Source organism: Lepidochelys olivacea (assembly GCF_965140295.1).
Source record: "Lepidochelys olivacea isolate rLepOli2 genome assembly, chromosome: 11".
NCBI lineage: Eukaryota > Metazoa > Chordata > Testudines > Cheloniidae > Lepidochelys > Lepidochelys olivacea.
The window spans coordinates 79,842,237-79,856,669 of NC_140421.1; the positions used below are offsets into that span (position 1 = coordinate 79,842,237).

General features: G+C 46.0%; 1 protein-coding gene across 2 annotated transcripts in view; it reads left to right on the forward strand.

Annotated features, from left to right (window-relative positions):
- The window catches only part of MCM3AP (minichromosome maintenance complex component 3 associated protein), a 102,485-nt gene that overhangs the window by 65,170 nt on the left and 22,882 nt on the right, over positions 1 to 14,433 (forward strand). For both annotated transcript variants that reach the window (XM_084643482.1, XM_084643481.1), the window contains exon 17: positions 4,602 to 4,754. In XM_084643482.1, coding sequence (XP_084499608.1) covers positions 4,602 to 4,754 — 153 coding nt within the window. The remainder of the gene's footprint in view (positions 1 to 4,601; positions 4,755 to 14,433) is intronic.

Here is a 14,433-nt window from a genome sequence, read left to right on the forward strand (position 1 = left end):
CTGCCATGCCATAGTTTAGCCCTCCCAGCCTCTCTTCTGCACCTTAGGGTTCTTCACCCTTCCCAGGCCTGGGGGAGCTGCTGTGGGGTCCCGTCTCCCACTTCCAAGGCTGGCAGGGGAGCAGTCGCCCAGGGCTGACAGCCGTAGCCCCAGCCACGCCCCTGGCGGCTAACAGGATTTCTAAGGGCTTGTCTACACTGCAACGTTGTCAACAAAAGTTTTGTCTTTTGTCGACACAGTCTTGTTGCTAAAAGCTGTGTAGTGTAGACAAGCCCTATGTAAGATTAAGCCTCATTTTTAGAATTCTCAAACGTGGGGATTTTTTTTTCCAATTAATTCAGTTGCTTATTTGAGGTTTGGCTCCCCGCCCCCTTCTTTATGCCTCAGATGAAGTTTCTCTTCCCTGCTGGGGTGTAGTTACACTGTCTCTCCCCACACCTTCACTTGTTAGCTTGATAGCTTTCAGAGTAACAGCCGTGTTAGTCTGTATTTGCAAAAAGAAAAGGAGTACTTGTGGCACCTTAGAGACTAACCAATTTATTTGAGCATGAGCTTTCTGATATGTAAATGAATTTTCATTGTCTTTCAAAGTACTTTGGGATTAACTGCCAGTAGAGAAACTACATTCCTTTGTTTGTGGGGGGGGTAACTAAGTGGAAGTCCATCAGCCTCATGAAAAGTGCAGATACAGACAGACATCATCTTCCTTTCCAAATGCAAACAGATGGACATCATACCAAAAGGACTGAAGGTAAAAAATCCATTACAATCCACATACCACACAGACTATGGTGAGAGATTGTGCCCCACACTCTCAAAGAAACTGCAGAACCACCTGATCAACATCCTGTACAGCAAACAGGGGAAGATCAAGAATGAGCTCTCAAAACTGGAAACGCTCACAAAAAAACAACCTTCCACACAAACTTCCTCATGGCTGGACTTTACAAAAACTAGACAAGCCATTTACAACACACACGTGGCTTCTCTACAGAGGAAAAAGGACTCTAAAATATCTAAATTACTCCTCTCCTTCTGCCCCTCTACCCCCACGAACATGGTACAGTTCTGCAGTGACCTAGAATTCTACTTTCAATGTCTCTGACTCAAGAAATATTTCCAACACAGCACTGAACGGCACACTAACCCACAGAAACCTTCCTACTAATGCTACAAAAAGAAGGATTCTGGGTGGACTCCTCCTGACGGTCGAAACAACAGACTGGACTTCTACATAGAGTGCTTCCGCCGCTGTGCACGGGCTGAAATTGTGGAAAAGCAGCATCACTTGCCCCATAACCTCAGCCGTGCAGAACACAACAACATCCACAGCCTCAGAAACAACTCTGACATCATAATCAAAAAGGCTGACAAAGGAGGTGCTATCGTCATCATGAATAGGTCGGAATATGAACGAGAGGCTACTAGGCAGCTCTCTGACACCACATTCTATATGCCATTACCCTTTGATCCCACTGAGGATTGCCAAAAGAAACAACACCATCTGCTCAAGAAACTCCCTGAAGCACACAGACACACCCCTAGAACCCTGACCAGGGGTATTCTATCTGCTACCCAAGATCCATAAACCTGGAAATCCTGGGAGCCCCATTATCTCAGGCATTGGCACCCTGACAGCAGGATTGTCTGGCTACGTGGACTGTCTCCTCAGGCCCTACGGTACCAGCACTCCCAGCTATCTTCGAGACACTACTGACTTCCTGAGGAAACTACAATCTATTGGTGATCTTCCAGAAAACACCATCCTGGCCACTCTGGATGTAGAAGCTCTCTACACCAACATTCCACACAAAGATGGACTACAAGCCGTCAGGAACAGAATCCCCGATAATGTCACAGCAAACCTGGTGGCTGCCCTTTGTGACTTTGTCCTCACCCACAACTATTTCAGATCTGGGGACAATTTGTATCTTCAAGTCAGCAGGGCTGCTATGGGTACCTGCATGGCCCCACAGTATGCCAACATTTTATAGCTGACTTAGAACAATGCTTCCTCAGCTCTTGTCCCCTAACGCCCCTACTCTACTTACACTAGGCTGATGACGTCTTCATCATCTGGACCCATGGGAAGGAGGCCCTTGAGGAATTCCATCAGGATTTCAACAATTTCCACCCCACCATCAACCTCAGCCTGGAACAGTACACACAAGAGATCCACTTCCTAGACATTACAGTGCAAATAAGCGATGGTCACATAAACACCACCCTATACCTGAACCCTGCTGACCGCTAAACTAACCTACATGCCTCCAGCTTTCATGCAGATCACGTCAAATGATCCATTGTCTATAACCAAGCTCTAAGATACAACCGCATTTGCTCCAACCCCTCAGACAGGGACAAACACCTACAAGATCTCTATCAAGCATTCTTACAACTACAATATTCACCTGGTGAAGTGAAGAAACAGATTGACAGAGCCAGAAGGGTACCCAGAAGTCACCTACTACGGGACAGGCCTAACAAAGAAAGTAACAGAATGCCACTAGCTGTCACGTTCAGCCCCCAACTAAAACCTCTCCAACGCATCATCAAGGATCTGCAACCTATCCTGAAGGATGATCCCTCACTCTCACAGACCTTGGGAGACAGGCCAGTCCTCGCTTACAGACAGCCCCCCATCCTGAAGCAAATACTCACCAGCAACCACACACCACACAACAAAAACACTAACCCAGGAACCTATCCTTGCAACAAAGCCCGTTGCCAACTCTGTCTGTATATCTATTCAAGGGACACTATCATAGGACCTAACCACATCAGCCACACCATCAGGGGCTCGTTCACCTGCACATCTACCAATGTGATAGATGCCATCATGTGCCAGCAATGCCCCTCTGCCATGTACATTGGCCAAACTGGACAACCTCTACGCAAAAGAATAAATGAACACAAATCTGACATCAAGAATTATAACATTCAACACCCAGTAGGAGAACACTTCAATCTCCCTGGACACTCAATAACAGACTTAAAAGTGGCCATTCTTCAACAGAAAAACTTCAAAAACAGACTCCAACGAGAAACTGCAGAACTGGAATTAATTTGCAAACTGGACACCATCAAATTAGGTCTGAATAAAGATTGGCAGTGGATGGGTCACTACAAAAACTAACTTTTCCCCCTGCTGTTGCTCACACCTTCTTGTCAACTGTTTGAAATGGACCACCTAGATTACATTGAACTCATTAGCACTACTAAAGTGATTTTTCCTCCCTTTTTGTCAACTGTTGAGAATAGCCCACTTCCACCTTAATTGAATTGGCTTGTTAGTACTTGGTAAGGCACTTGGTAAGGCAACTCCCATCTTTTCATATGCTGTGTTTTTATACCTCTCTACTGTATTTTCTACTCCATGCATCTGATGAAGTGGGTTTTAGCCCACGAAAGCTTATGCCCAGATAAATTTGTTAATCTTCTCAGGTGCCACAAGAACTACTTGTTGTTTTTCCTGTTTGACTGGAAACCTATTTTAAGAATGTGTTGCGGGTGAAAAAAATCCTGACATTTGAGAGTTCTATAGCAAGATCATGAGTGAGGCTTAATTCTACTCAGAAATCACAACTGTTGCCTCAATTTGAGAGAGTTGGCATGTCTGTACTTAGGTCCCACTTGTTCCAGGCTCAGGGCTAGGAGAGAGAGCGTGCAATCTCTGCCTTACCCTGTCCCCTGCTCTGAGTTTACCCATGTCAGAGTTCCTTTGTCTGTCCTGGAACCCCTGACCCTGTTCAGCCTGGTCGGTGCTGGCATTAGGCATAAGCAGACTAAGAAATTGCTTAGGGCCCGGAGCAGCTCAAGGGGGCCCTCTATTTGTTTTTTGTTGTTATTATGGGCAGGCAAAAAATATTCCCGCTTAGGCTCCCCAGTGGGCTAGCACGGGCTTCTGAGTTTGGTACCATTATGCATCTCACCAGGGGATTAGAGGTCAATTTCCAGGAGTGCAATTGGTGCATTGTCCATTAAGCACCAACAATTAACTTAGTCCTTGCCTGTACGTATGTGGAGAGCTCTAGCAGGAACACTATAGAATAAGTGTTCTATAGAACAAGCCTCACCACAGTACAGAGAGAGATGCTTTTATGAACACGGTGTGTATTGAAGATCTCCCATGCTCTTCTTCCACAAATCATCACTGACTGGAAAGATAGTGGCCAGGAGTAGAATAGGATGAGTTAGAAGTGGAGGAAGTGTGAGGGGATGATTAGTATTCTGGACGGGTACTTGGGAATGTGTGTGTGGTGTTTGTGTATGTGTCCTTGAACAGGGACTGCAAACCCCTTTGAAGACTACTACTTGCATTCTTTCCAGTGTAAAGGCCTCGAATCCCCCCCCCCCCGCCCCCCCAGGGTGTGCACAACTTCTGTCCCCCTAGATAAGAAAGGCCTATGCTTTTCCTTTTCAAAGGCGAAACTTACAGAAGTCTAGTGGCTTCCAGAAAGGGAAATGATTTAAAATGACTACTTATCTGTGCTGGAAATGCCTGCCTTTTGCCTTACAGCTCTTTTTAGCATTTACTGTCGTGAGTGCTGCTTAGTGGGCATTTCTGCCTTGGAATCTTATTTTGTTTCATTCTGCACCAGGTATGCTTTGGAAAGAGACCAAAAAGCCCGCATTGCCCGTTGCTCAGAGGAAGTCTGTGCTGATGTAATGCAGCTGTTTCTGGAAGAGGAGATTTTCCAGAGTGCTAAGGAGACCCTCCAGGAGCTCCAGTGTTTCTGCAAATATCTGCAGCGGTGAGTTGTCAAACCGTACCACAGACACTGTTCTTGAGGAGACCGTCAAGTGGTCTCCAACAGGATCAGTAGTAGCATTTGCTAATCCTAGTATGCTGTTTCTGATAGTCCCTACTAGGTGCTTTCCAGACAGAGAAGAGGGAACAGTCCCTGCCTGAGGAGCTCCCAATCTAAGGAGAGACAAACAAGTGAACAGAGGTTGGGGGAAGGGGAAACAAGAAGTTAGATTAAACTATTTAACAAGCTCTACGGGGACTACAGTTTAAATCTATCTGGAAACTCATGCTGGTACAGAATTTAGTAGCTCATGTTTTACATTGTATATCCTGCCAGGAGCACATGATACCAGTGTTTTTTTATTTACATTGGCTAATTATTAAGCACTGATTAGTATTTTAAGATTTTTTGGGGGGAGGGGTGGGGGTGTGAGGGGTTATAAAGCCCTAAATAGCCCAGGATCTACTTATCCAAAAGGTGTCTCTTTCCCTCTGCCATATTGCCAGATCAGTGGGGTGCTTGGCTTGGACCCTCACTCAGACAAGGGGCGGGGAGAGAGGGAGACGCTTTCTAGGGCCACCCAGAACCATAAGCCATGTGTTACCCCAACAAGGGAGAGTTTTGCTGGAGGTTAAACTGTGTGTCAGCTCCCTGCCGCATCAATTTGTCCTATTCCCCAGAAAACTCCTTGGGAGTCTGCCAGTCTTAGCCCTGCCTCGCGGGTAACATTTGGTGAACCCCAGTTCCCAAACCTCCAGGAAGAGCGGTCCTCTGTAGAATCCACTCCCTATTGCTGGACACTCTCACAGAAATTACCAAGTCTGCTGCCTCCAAAGAGAATGCACCCACCAGCCTAGCGGTCTAGCTGAGGACCCACACTTTAATACACTGCACTGAGATGGCTTATAAAACCAAGCATAACTTTATTAATAAAGAACTTAGATTTTAGTGATACTAAGCAAGAGAAAAACGTGGTTAAAACAAAACAACAATGGGACCTTTCTACTATCTAAAACGTGACTTTAGCAAGCTCCAATCTTTACATAGGTTTCAGAGTAACAGCCGTGTTAGTCTGTATTCACAAAAAGAAAAGGAGGACTTGTGGCACCTTAAAGACTAACCAATTTATTTGAGCATGAGCTTTCGTGAGCTACAGCTCACGAAAGATTATGCTCAAATTGGTTAGTCTCTAAGGTGCCACAAGTCCTCCTTTTCTTTTTGCGAATCTTTACATAAGCAGCTTTCTCAATTGCATCAAGCTCTCAGCAGCTCCAGCCCCACAAGCAGGAGGATTAGCTGTTCACAGAATCAGGGGGCACTGATCCCTTTGTTCCATCAATGTTGGATAACAAATGAGGAGTCCTCTTCCTTCCCTGAAAACCTTTGAAATGTATTCTTTGAAAAGTAAACCTGGACAAAGTTCCTCTCCCCTGCTGTGTGTTCTTTGGAGAGCAGGCACCAAACCCATTCTTCATCCTCTGGCCAACTTGCTTTCTCCATTGTGTCTATCACTTTGTTTACCTTGGAGTCAAATGTCCTTTCATTGTCCTTTGCTTGTAATCAACCCATGCTGTCTTCTCATCTGCCCCTTAGCAAGATACATGTAGACGGGTAAACCCAAATTCCTTAGTCTACAGCAGGCTTGTTTATTAGCTGCCTCCACACCACACATATAACTCTGAATACACAACCCATACATACATCATATGATGATATTCATGACCAGCGTGTCACCAGTTTACATATGATACCTTACAAGATGCTGTTTAGCTAAATATTCTGACAACAGTGTGAATGCGCCCTTTGCCGGTTGGCATAAAGAGACTCTTAGGGTCACAGGGGGGTGGCAGGGCCTTCTTTGTGGAGTTTTGGAATTCCCTCACCCCGGTCTAAAATAGCCCTGGGGTATTGACCCTTCAGGGCACGCTGCAAGGCTCATCTGTTTCCCTGCATGTGAGGGAGACTGTAAAGATCTCATAGACTTTAAGGCCAGAAGGGACCATCACAATCATCTAGTCTGACCTCCTGCACATTGCAGGCCACAGAACCTTGCCCACCTACTGCTGTAATAGACACTTAACCTCTGGCTTAGTTACTGAAGTCTTCAAATCCATGATTTAAAGACTTGAAGTTACAGAGAATCCAGCATTGACACACTAGTCTAAGTGTGCAAGTGACCAGTGCCCCCTGCTGCAGAGGAAGGGGAAAATCCCCTCTCTGCCAATCTGACTTGGGAGAAAATTCCTTCCTGACCCCCAAATATGGCCATCTGTTAGACCCTGAGCATGTGGGCGAGACCCACCAGCCAGACACCTGGGAAAGAATTCTCTGTGTGGTAACCCAAAGCCCTCCCTATCTAGTGTCCCGTCTCCAGCCGCTGGATCTGAAATACGTTCTCAGTGGATTGTGTGAAAGAAGATTACTAGGGAAGGGTCAGTACTCCTTGTTACGGACTGAGGGTGTAAATAAAAAAAAATTATTTCTCTATTGTCAGCTCAAATGTTTTGAAACTGATTTAATGTAACAGACGAGACGAAAGCCCGTGCTGTCACACAGGTGTAATTTCTAATGTGTAAAAAGCCCCTAGTGGCTGAAAATTTAAGAATTGGACAGGAACAGACCCCAGATTCCAGTGATGATTGAGCCTGGTGCTATTCTGAACAAAAAGAGCTCTCAACTATGCTTGTAGCTATTTCCATCACTGCACATAGATGTTCTAGTTTACAGAATAGCAATCCTGGAATCTTAATATGCAGATAGTCTCTAACTTCTGATAAATCATCTTTCAGGTAGCATGCCCTACAGGTTTTTATAATTGCTTAAAAAAATTATTTAAGATTTTCTGCTCCCCTGGTAATGTTTATAAGGGTATTTTCAGCAAGAGGGAAGCTGTTTAATAATCCAGGGGAAAGCAATTAAATGGATTATACACCAAATATACATGCTGTACAAGCACAGAGTAAACACTGAAATTAAGAAGAATATTTATCTCAAGATGCATTCTGAATAGAATTCTCACTTCTGGGTCTCAGCTCCTTAATGTGCGACTGCCATAACACCATAGCTCTTGTGACTTTTAACCGTTGATGTTAGTGGTAGCAAGTCAGAGCAAAAACCAGGCCCCCTAATTGTCAGTGTGTGCCACCCTGTCCAGGTTTTTGGTAGTGGGTGACTTAACTGCTGTCATGCTGGCATAACCAACGTATGTTGTGGGACAACATTAGTTCTTCAAGTACACATCCTTATAGGTGCCCCACCATAGGATGTCACGCACCCGTGCACTCTTGACTGGCGTCTGGAAAGCAGTATTTGCAGGTCTGTGCCTGTGTAGAATGGCACCTCTGTGCATAGGTGCCGACTCTGTGGGTGCTCCGGGGCTGGAGCACCCACGGGGAAAAATTAGTGGGTGCTCTTCACCCACCGGCAGCCGAGCTCCCCTCACCTCCCCTCACCTGGCCTCCGCCACCTCCCCTGAGCGCGCCGCGTCCCCGCTTCTCTGCCTACCTCCCAGTGCTTGCCACCACCAAACAACTGTTTCACGGCTTAACAAGCTCCGAGAGGGAGACGGGAGGAGTGGGAACGCAGCGTGCTCAGGGGAGGAGGCGGGCCAGGGCGGGGATTTGGGGAAGGGGTTGGAATAGGGGCAGGGAGGGGGTGGAGTTGGGGCAGGGACTTTGGGGAAGGGTTGGAATGGGGGCGGGGCTGGGCGCAGAGGCGGGTTGAGCACCCACCAGCACCAGCAGAAGTTGGCGCCTCCGTGCTCTGAGTGAGGGCATATTGGGATGCACAGTCTTGCCATCACTCAGTTCTTTCTCTACCACCTGCAACTTGAGATGGAGTCTACTGACTGTTGTATTTGGCTTCCCGCCTTCACTTGTGCATTATTCTTTTACTTCTTTGTTTGATCATTCTTTCTTTGAATTATTCTGTTTCCATATACCTTTATTTCACTTTACTTCACTTTATTTTGTGTTAGTCCATCCCTTCCGTTTCATTTTCTTTGATTTTGTGTTGGAATATAGTTGTTATGCCCAAGATCCCAGGGTTTAAGGCCTGTGAGACTTACCAGAGGTCATTTCTCAGCAGCGATGGACATTCCAGCTGCCTGTGGTCTTTGGGGGAGTCCTACAACCCTGCCAAATGCATGGTCTGTCTAGGTTTTAAGACCAGATCCAAGAGGGTCAAGGAGGCTAGACTGAAGCTCATGCTAATGGAGCATGTGTTAGCTCCCAAAGGGTCTGCTTCCCTCCTCATACATTGGCCTCTATGTCACAGACAGCCTCTGTTGCTGCTTTGTCAGCGATCTCAGTACAGGGATTCATTCGGGTACCATACTACCCTACCTCCATGAGCCCCTTGCATGAAGATGGGCCTGGGGAACCTACCAGAACATCATAGGCCCAGAGGTTATGATTATCATTGGCATACCTTACCTTATCCCTCTCCCCAGATGGACTACTGGTACCTAAGGGGTCACTATGGTGAGCAACTTAATATAATGTCTAGGAAAAAGCGCTGGTACCCATCGGTACCATACCAACTACCAGCTTCTACAGAACGTCCTCTAGTACAGTGCCCATTTGGTACCATGCTGCTCTCCATTATCAAAAGATGTACAAGAGGAACAGGAGCCTCAGAGAGAGGAGATCTCTCCTCAGTCTGGAAAGTCATCTTCATATCCAGATGACGTGGTGATGCCACCACCTCCCTCCTATGCAGGTGATTTCAAGAGATTCCAGGAACTCATGAAAAGGCTAGAGAACTCCCTTCAGTATTCCACTAGAGGAGGTGCAAGAGTCCAAACATTCCCTGGTGGACATCCTGAACACCAGTCCTCAGGGAAAGGTTGCCTTACCTATCAATGAGGCACTGTATCTCATGCGTATAACCTGTGGTAAATACCTCCCACAATTCCACTGCCCTGTAAGCAGACAGATAAGAAATACTACATCCCACCTGAAGGAACAGAGTGCTACTTCTCCTACCCTAACCTCAACTCCCTTGTGGTGGAGGCTGCCAATGAAAGGAACTGTCAAATTCAGTGTAGGCCCTCTCCACCAGGTAAGGAATCAAAAAGGCCGGACTTCCTGGGAAGGAAGAGCTATTCATCAGCCACTCTCCAATTTCACATTGCCAACTACCAGGCCTTAATGGCAAAATATGACTTCAATACGTACTCCAAGTATACACATTTTAATGAGCATTTGGCACAAGACCAGAAAGCTGAATTTCAGTCTATTATCACTGAAGGAGAGTTGGTCATCGAAACTTCTCTGCAGGCTGCATTAGATGCTTCTGATACAGCTGTCAGGTCCATGGCTACAGAGGTGGTCATGAGAAGAGCATCCTGGCTCCAATCCTCAGGACTTCCAAGAGCAGTTGAAAACACAGTGGAAGACCTTCCATTTCAAGGGCTCTTTACTCAGTATACAGACTCCTCTCTCCATACTCTGAGACCCCAGAGTGATGATGTGATCACAGGGGATTTGTGTGTGTGCGCAATGAGAACTGGTCATACTGGGATCCATGGGCGATGTACAGGGCCCAAAACCACAGGCCCCCTAGCCCGCCTAGGTCCAGAACAGCCCGGTCCCCTTCACCAATTGTCCCGGCACCCTCAGAAACACAAGAGGGAGACACCGAGAAACCTGAGGACACAGCCAAATATGACACATTGCTGCCTACTCACCTCTCGTTTAAAAAAAAAAAACAAATTTAGAAACATAGATAGTAAAAAACATCAAATTAAAAAACATAGTAAGAGAACCATAAAAGGGCCACCACGGCTAAACAATGTAAAAGAAGCAGTGAGAGGCCAAAAGGTATGCTTCAAAAAGTGGAAGTTAAATCCTAGTGAGGAAAATAGAAAGGAGCATAAACTCTGGCAAACGAAGTGTAAAAATATAATTAGGAAGGCCAAAAAAAGAATTTGAAGAACAGCTAGCCAAAGACTCAAAAAATAATAGCAAAATTTTTTTTAAGTACATCAGAAGCAGGAAGCCTGCTAAACAACCAGTGGGGCCACTGGACGATCGAGATGCTAAAGGAGCACTCAAGGATGATAAGGCCGTTGCGGAGAAACTAAATGAATTCTTTGCATCAGTCTTCACGGCTGAGGATGTGACGGAGATTCCGAAACCTGAGCCATTCTTTTTAGGTGACAGATTTGAGGAACTGTCCCAGATTGAGGTGTCGTCAGAGGAGGTTTTGGACCAAATTGATAAACTACACAATAATAAGTCACCAGGATCAGATGGTATTCACCCAAGAGTTCTGAAGGAACTCAAATGTGGAATTGCAGAACTACTAACTGTCATCTGTAACCTATCCTTTAAATCAGCTTCTGTACCAGATGACTGGAGGATAGCTAATGTGATGCAGATTTTTTTAAAGGGCTCCAGACGTGATCCCAGCAATTATGGGCCGGTAAACCTGACTTCAGTATCAGGCAAACTGGTTGAAACTATAGTAAAGAACAAAATTGTCAGACACATAGATGAACATAATTTGTTGGGGAAGAGTCAAGATGGTTTTAGTAAAGGGAAATCATACCTCACCAATCTACTAGAATTCTTTAAGGGGGCCAACAAGCATGTGGACAAGGGGGATCCAGTGGATATAGTGTACTAAGATATTCAGAAAGTCTTTGACAAGGTCCCTCACCAAAGGCTCTTAAGCAAAGTAAGATGTCATGAGATAAGAGGAAAGGTCCTTTCATGGATTGGCAACTGGTTAAAAGATAGGAAACAAAGGGTAGGAATAAATTATCAGTTTTCAGAATGGAGAGAGGTACAGTGTGGTGTTCCCCAGGGGGTCTGTAATGGAACGAGTCCTATTCAACATATTCATAAATGATCTGGGAAAAGGGGTAAACCGTGAGGTGGCAAAATTTGCAGATGATACAAAACTACTCCAGATAGTTAAGTCCCAGGCAGACTGCAAATTGCTACAAAAGGATCTCTGAAAACTGGGTGACTGGACAACAAAATGGCAGATGAAATACAGTGTTGATAAATGCGAAGTAATGCACATTGGAAAACATAATCCCAGCTTTCTAAATTAGCTGTTACCACTCAAGAAAGAGATCTTGGAGTCATTGTGGATAGTTCTCTGAAATCATCCACTCCTTGTGCAGCGGCAGTCAAAAAAGCGAACAGAATGTTGGGCATCATTAAGAAAGGGATAGATTGTAAGACAGAAAATATCATATTGCCTCTATATAAATCCATGGTACACCCACATCTTGAATACTGCATGCAGATGTGGTCGCCCCATCTCAAAAAAGATATATTGGAATTGGAAAAGGTTCAGAAAAGGGCAACAAAAATTATTAGGGGTATGGAACTGCTTCTGTTTGAGGAGAGATTGATAAGACTGGGACTTTTCAGCTTGGAAAAGCGACAACTAAGGGGGGATATGATTGAGGTCTATAAAATCATGACTGGTGTGGAGAAAGTAAATAAGGAAGTGTTATTTACTCCTCCTCATAACACAAGAACTAGGGGTCACCAATTAAATTAATAGGCAGCAGGTTTAAAACAAAAGGAAGTATTTCTTTACACCACACACAGTCAACCTGTGTAACTACTTGCCAGAGGATTTTGTGAAGGCCAAGATGCTAACAAGATTAAAAAAAGAGCTAGATAAATTCATGGAGGATAGGTCCATCAATGGCTATTAGCCAGGATGGGCAGGGATGGTGTCCCTAGCCTCTGTTTGCCAGAAGCTGGGAATGGGCAACAGGATGGATCATTTGATGACTACCTGTTGTGTTCATTCCCTCTGGGTCACCGGGCACTGGCCACTGTCAGAAGACAGGATACTGGTCTAGATGGACCTTTGGTCTGACCCAGTACGGCCGTTCTTATATTCTCATCTTCGTCACTGGAGGAAACCATAATGCCCCCACCACAACCCACTATGTAGCAAGTGAGGTTCTACGAGATGATTGTTCCTGTGGGTGCTCCACTACCCTCCCTCCTCCCGTCTACTTCGGAGGCGAAGGCCGATTCTCTGAGGTAGAGAAGGAACAGGGGGCCGGTTGGCTGTGCACCGCCATGTAACCGCTCAGAGGGGCGCAAGATGGCTATGGCTTGTGCGCGGCCCAACTGAGCACTGCTACCACAAATCTCTGATTATAAGCGCAGGGCATCAAGACACCACCTAAAGTGAAGCACTCACAGGGACAACCATCTCGAAGAACCGCAGTTACTACACAACGTGATTATCCCTCTCTTCCACCAGGGAGGCTTTGCTCCTGTCCACGCATAGGGCATCCTCGAGCAGATGCTCTGTACATGTTATGGAGGATGAGCTGCTCAGTCCAGTTCTGAGGGCACTGTCAGAGAAGGAGCGTTTTCCTTCCTCCTCTCTGGATGTTGCAGTCACTTCAGCCTCTCCCTCACCTCCTAACGACTTCTGCCAGTTTCAGGAGCTCCTGCAAAGGGAGCTGGATGAGCTGTATATTCATTCTTCACTCTGTAGTGGGCAGAGTTGCCCTATAGATCAACTATGCCAGTCTTCATCCAGCTTGAATGGTTTGGTGTACCCTGGCTACTTGCATGCCTACCACCAAGGAGGACGAAAAGAGAGGCTAGGTACCAGCCATGGGGTCGGAGTTTCTTTCTTCACACCCTCCGCCCAATTCCATCTTGGTGCAGGTAGCAGCAGAGCGCTTCAGACAGCAAAATTTTCAGTCCACCCTGATGGATAAAGAAAGCAAAAACTTAGACCTTCTGGGCCGGAGGGTCTTTTCTTCTGGAAGCCTCCAGTTCCAAATTTCAAACTACCAGGTCTTATTGGCCAAGTACGATTTCCTTAACTATGGTGAATTGGAGGACTTTGCTGACAAAGCACCTACTGCCGATCAGCTGTTTCAGCATCTGGAGGCACTGGAGGGGTGCGGGGGAGGGAAGGGGAAGAGGCGGGGTGGGGTCTCCAGAGAAGAATCAGGCCTTCATTCTTTGGATGTAATGAGGGCCCTTTCCTTCTACCTGAAAAGGGTTAAACCATGCTGCACCTCTGCTAGGCTATTCGTGTTGATTTTTGGATTGGATGAAGGGCCAACCAGTTTCCAGACACGGACTGTCTAAGCGAGTTTTGGGTTGCATCAGGGCTTGTTATGGGAATGCAGGGTTACATGCCCCCCCCTCAGGAAGTGACAGCACATTCTGCTAGAGCTCAGTCCATGTCCATAGCTTGACTGAAAAATCTGTAGGTCTGCTACTTGGTCTTCTAGCCATATCTTAGCCAAACACTATACCATCTTACCTGCTTCCACCTTTGGTGGTACAGTCCTTCAAACTGTCCTGGACTTACCTCCGTAGCACCCATCTCACTGAATTCCTGCTTGGGAGTCTTGCACAGTGGAGAAGGAACTAACTGAGTGGTGGTGAACTCACACCTCTCTAAATGCCCTCGCTCACAGCATAAGGCGCTGGTCTGCGTGGGCCCACAAACGTTACTTTGCAGACTACAGCCAAGAGTGCACAGGCACATCCACATGCTACAGTGGAGTGCCCATAGGGACAAAACATCTTAAAGAACTCAAATTACTGTGAGGTAAGTGATCTCTCCTTTTCTACTTTGAACTGCTAATAAACCTAAGGTGCCAAAGTAGCTCCAGAAAGTTAATAGTGAAGAATAACTCTGAACAGAAAATCTGTGAAAACAATTTGAGATT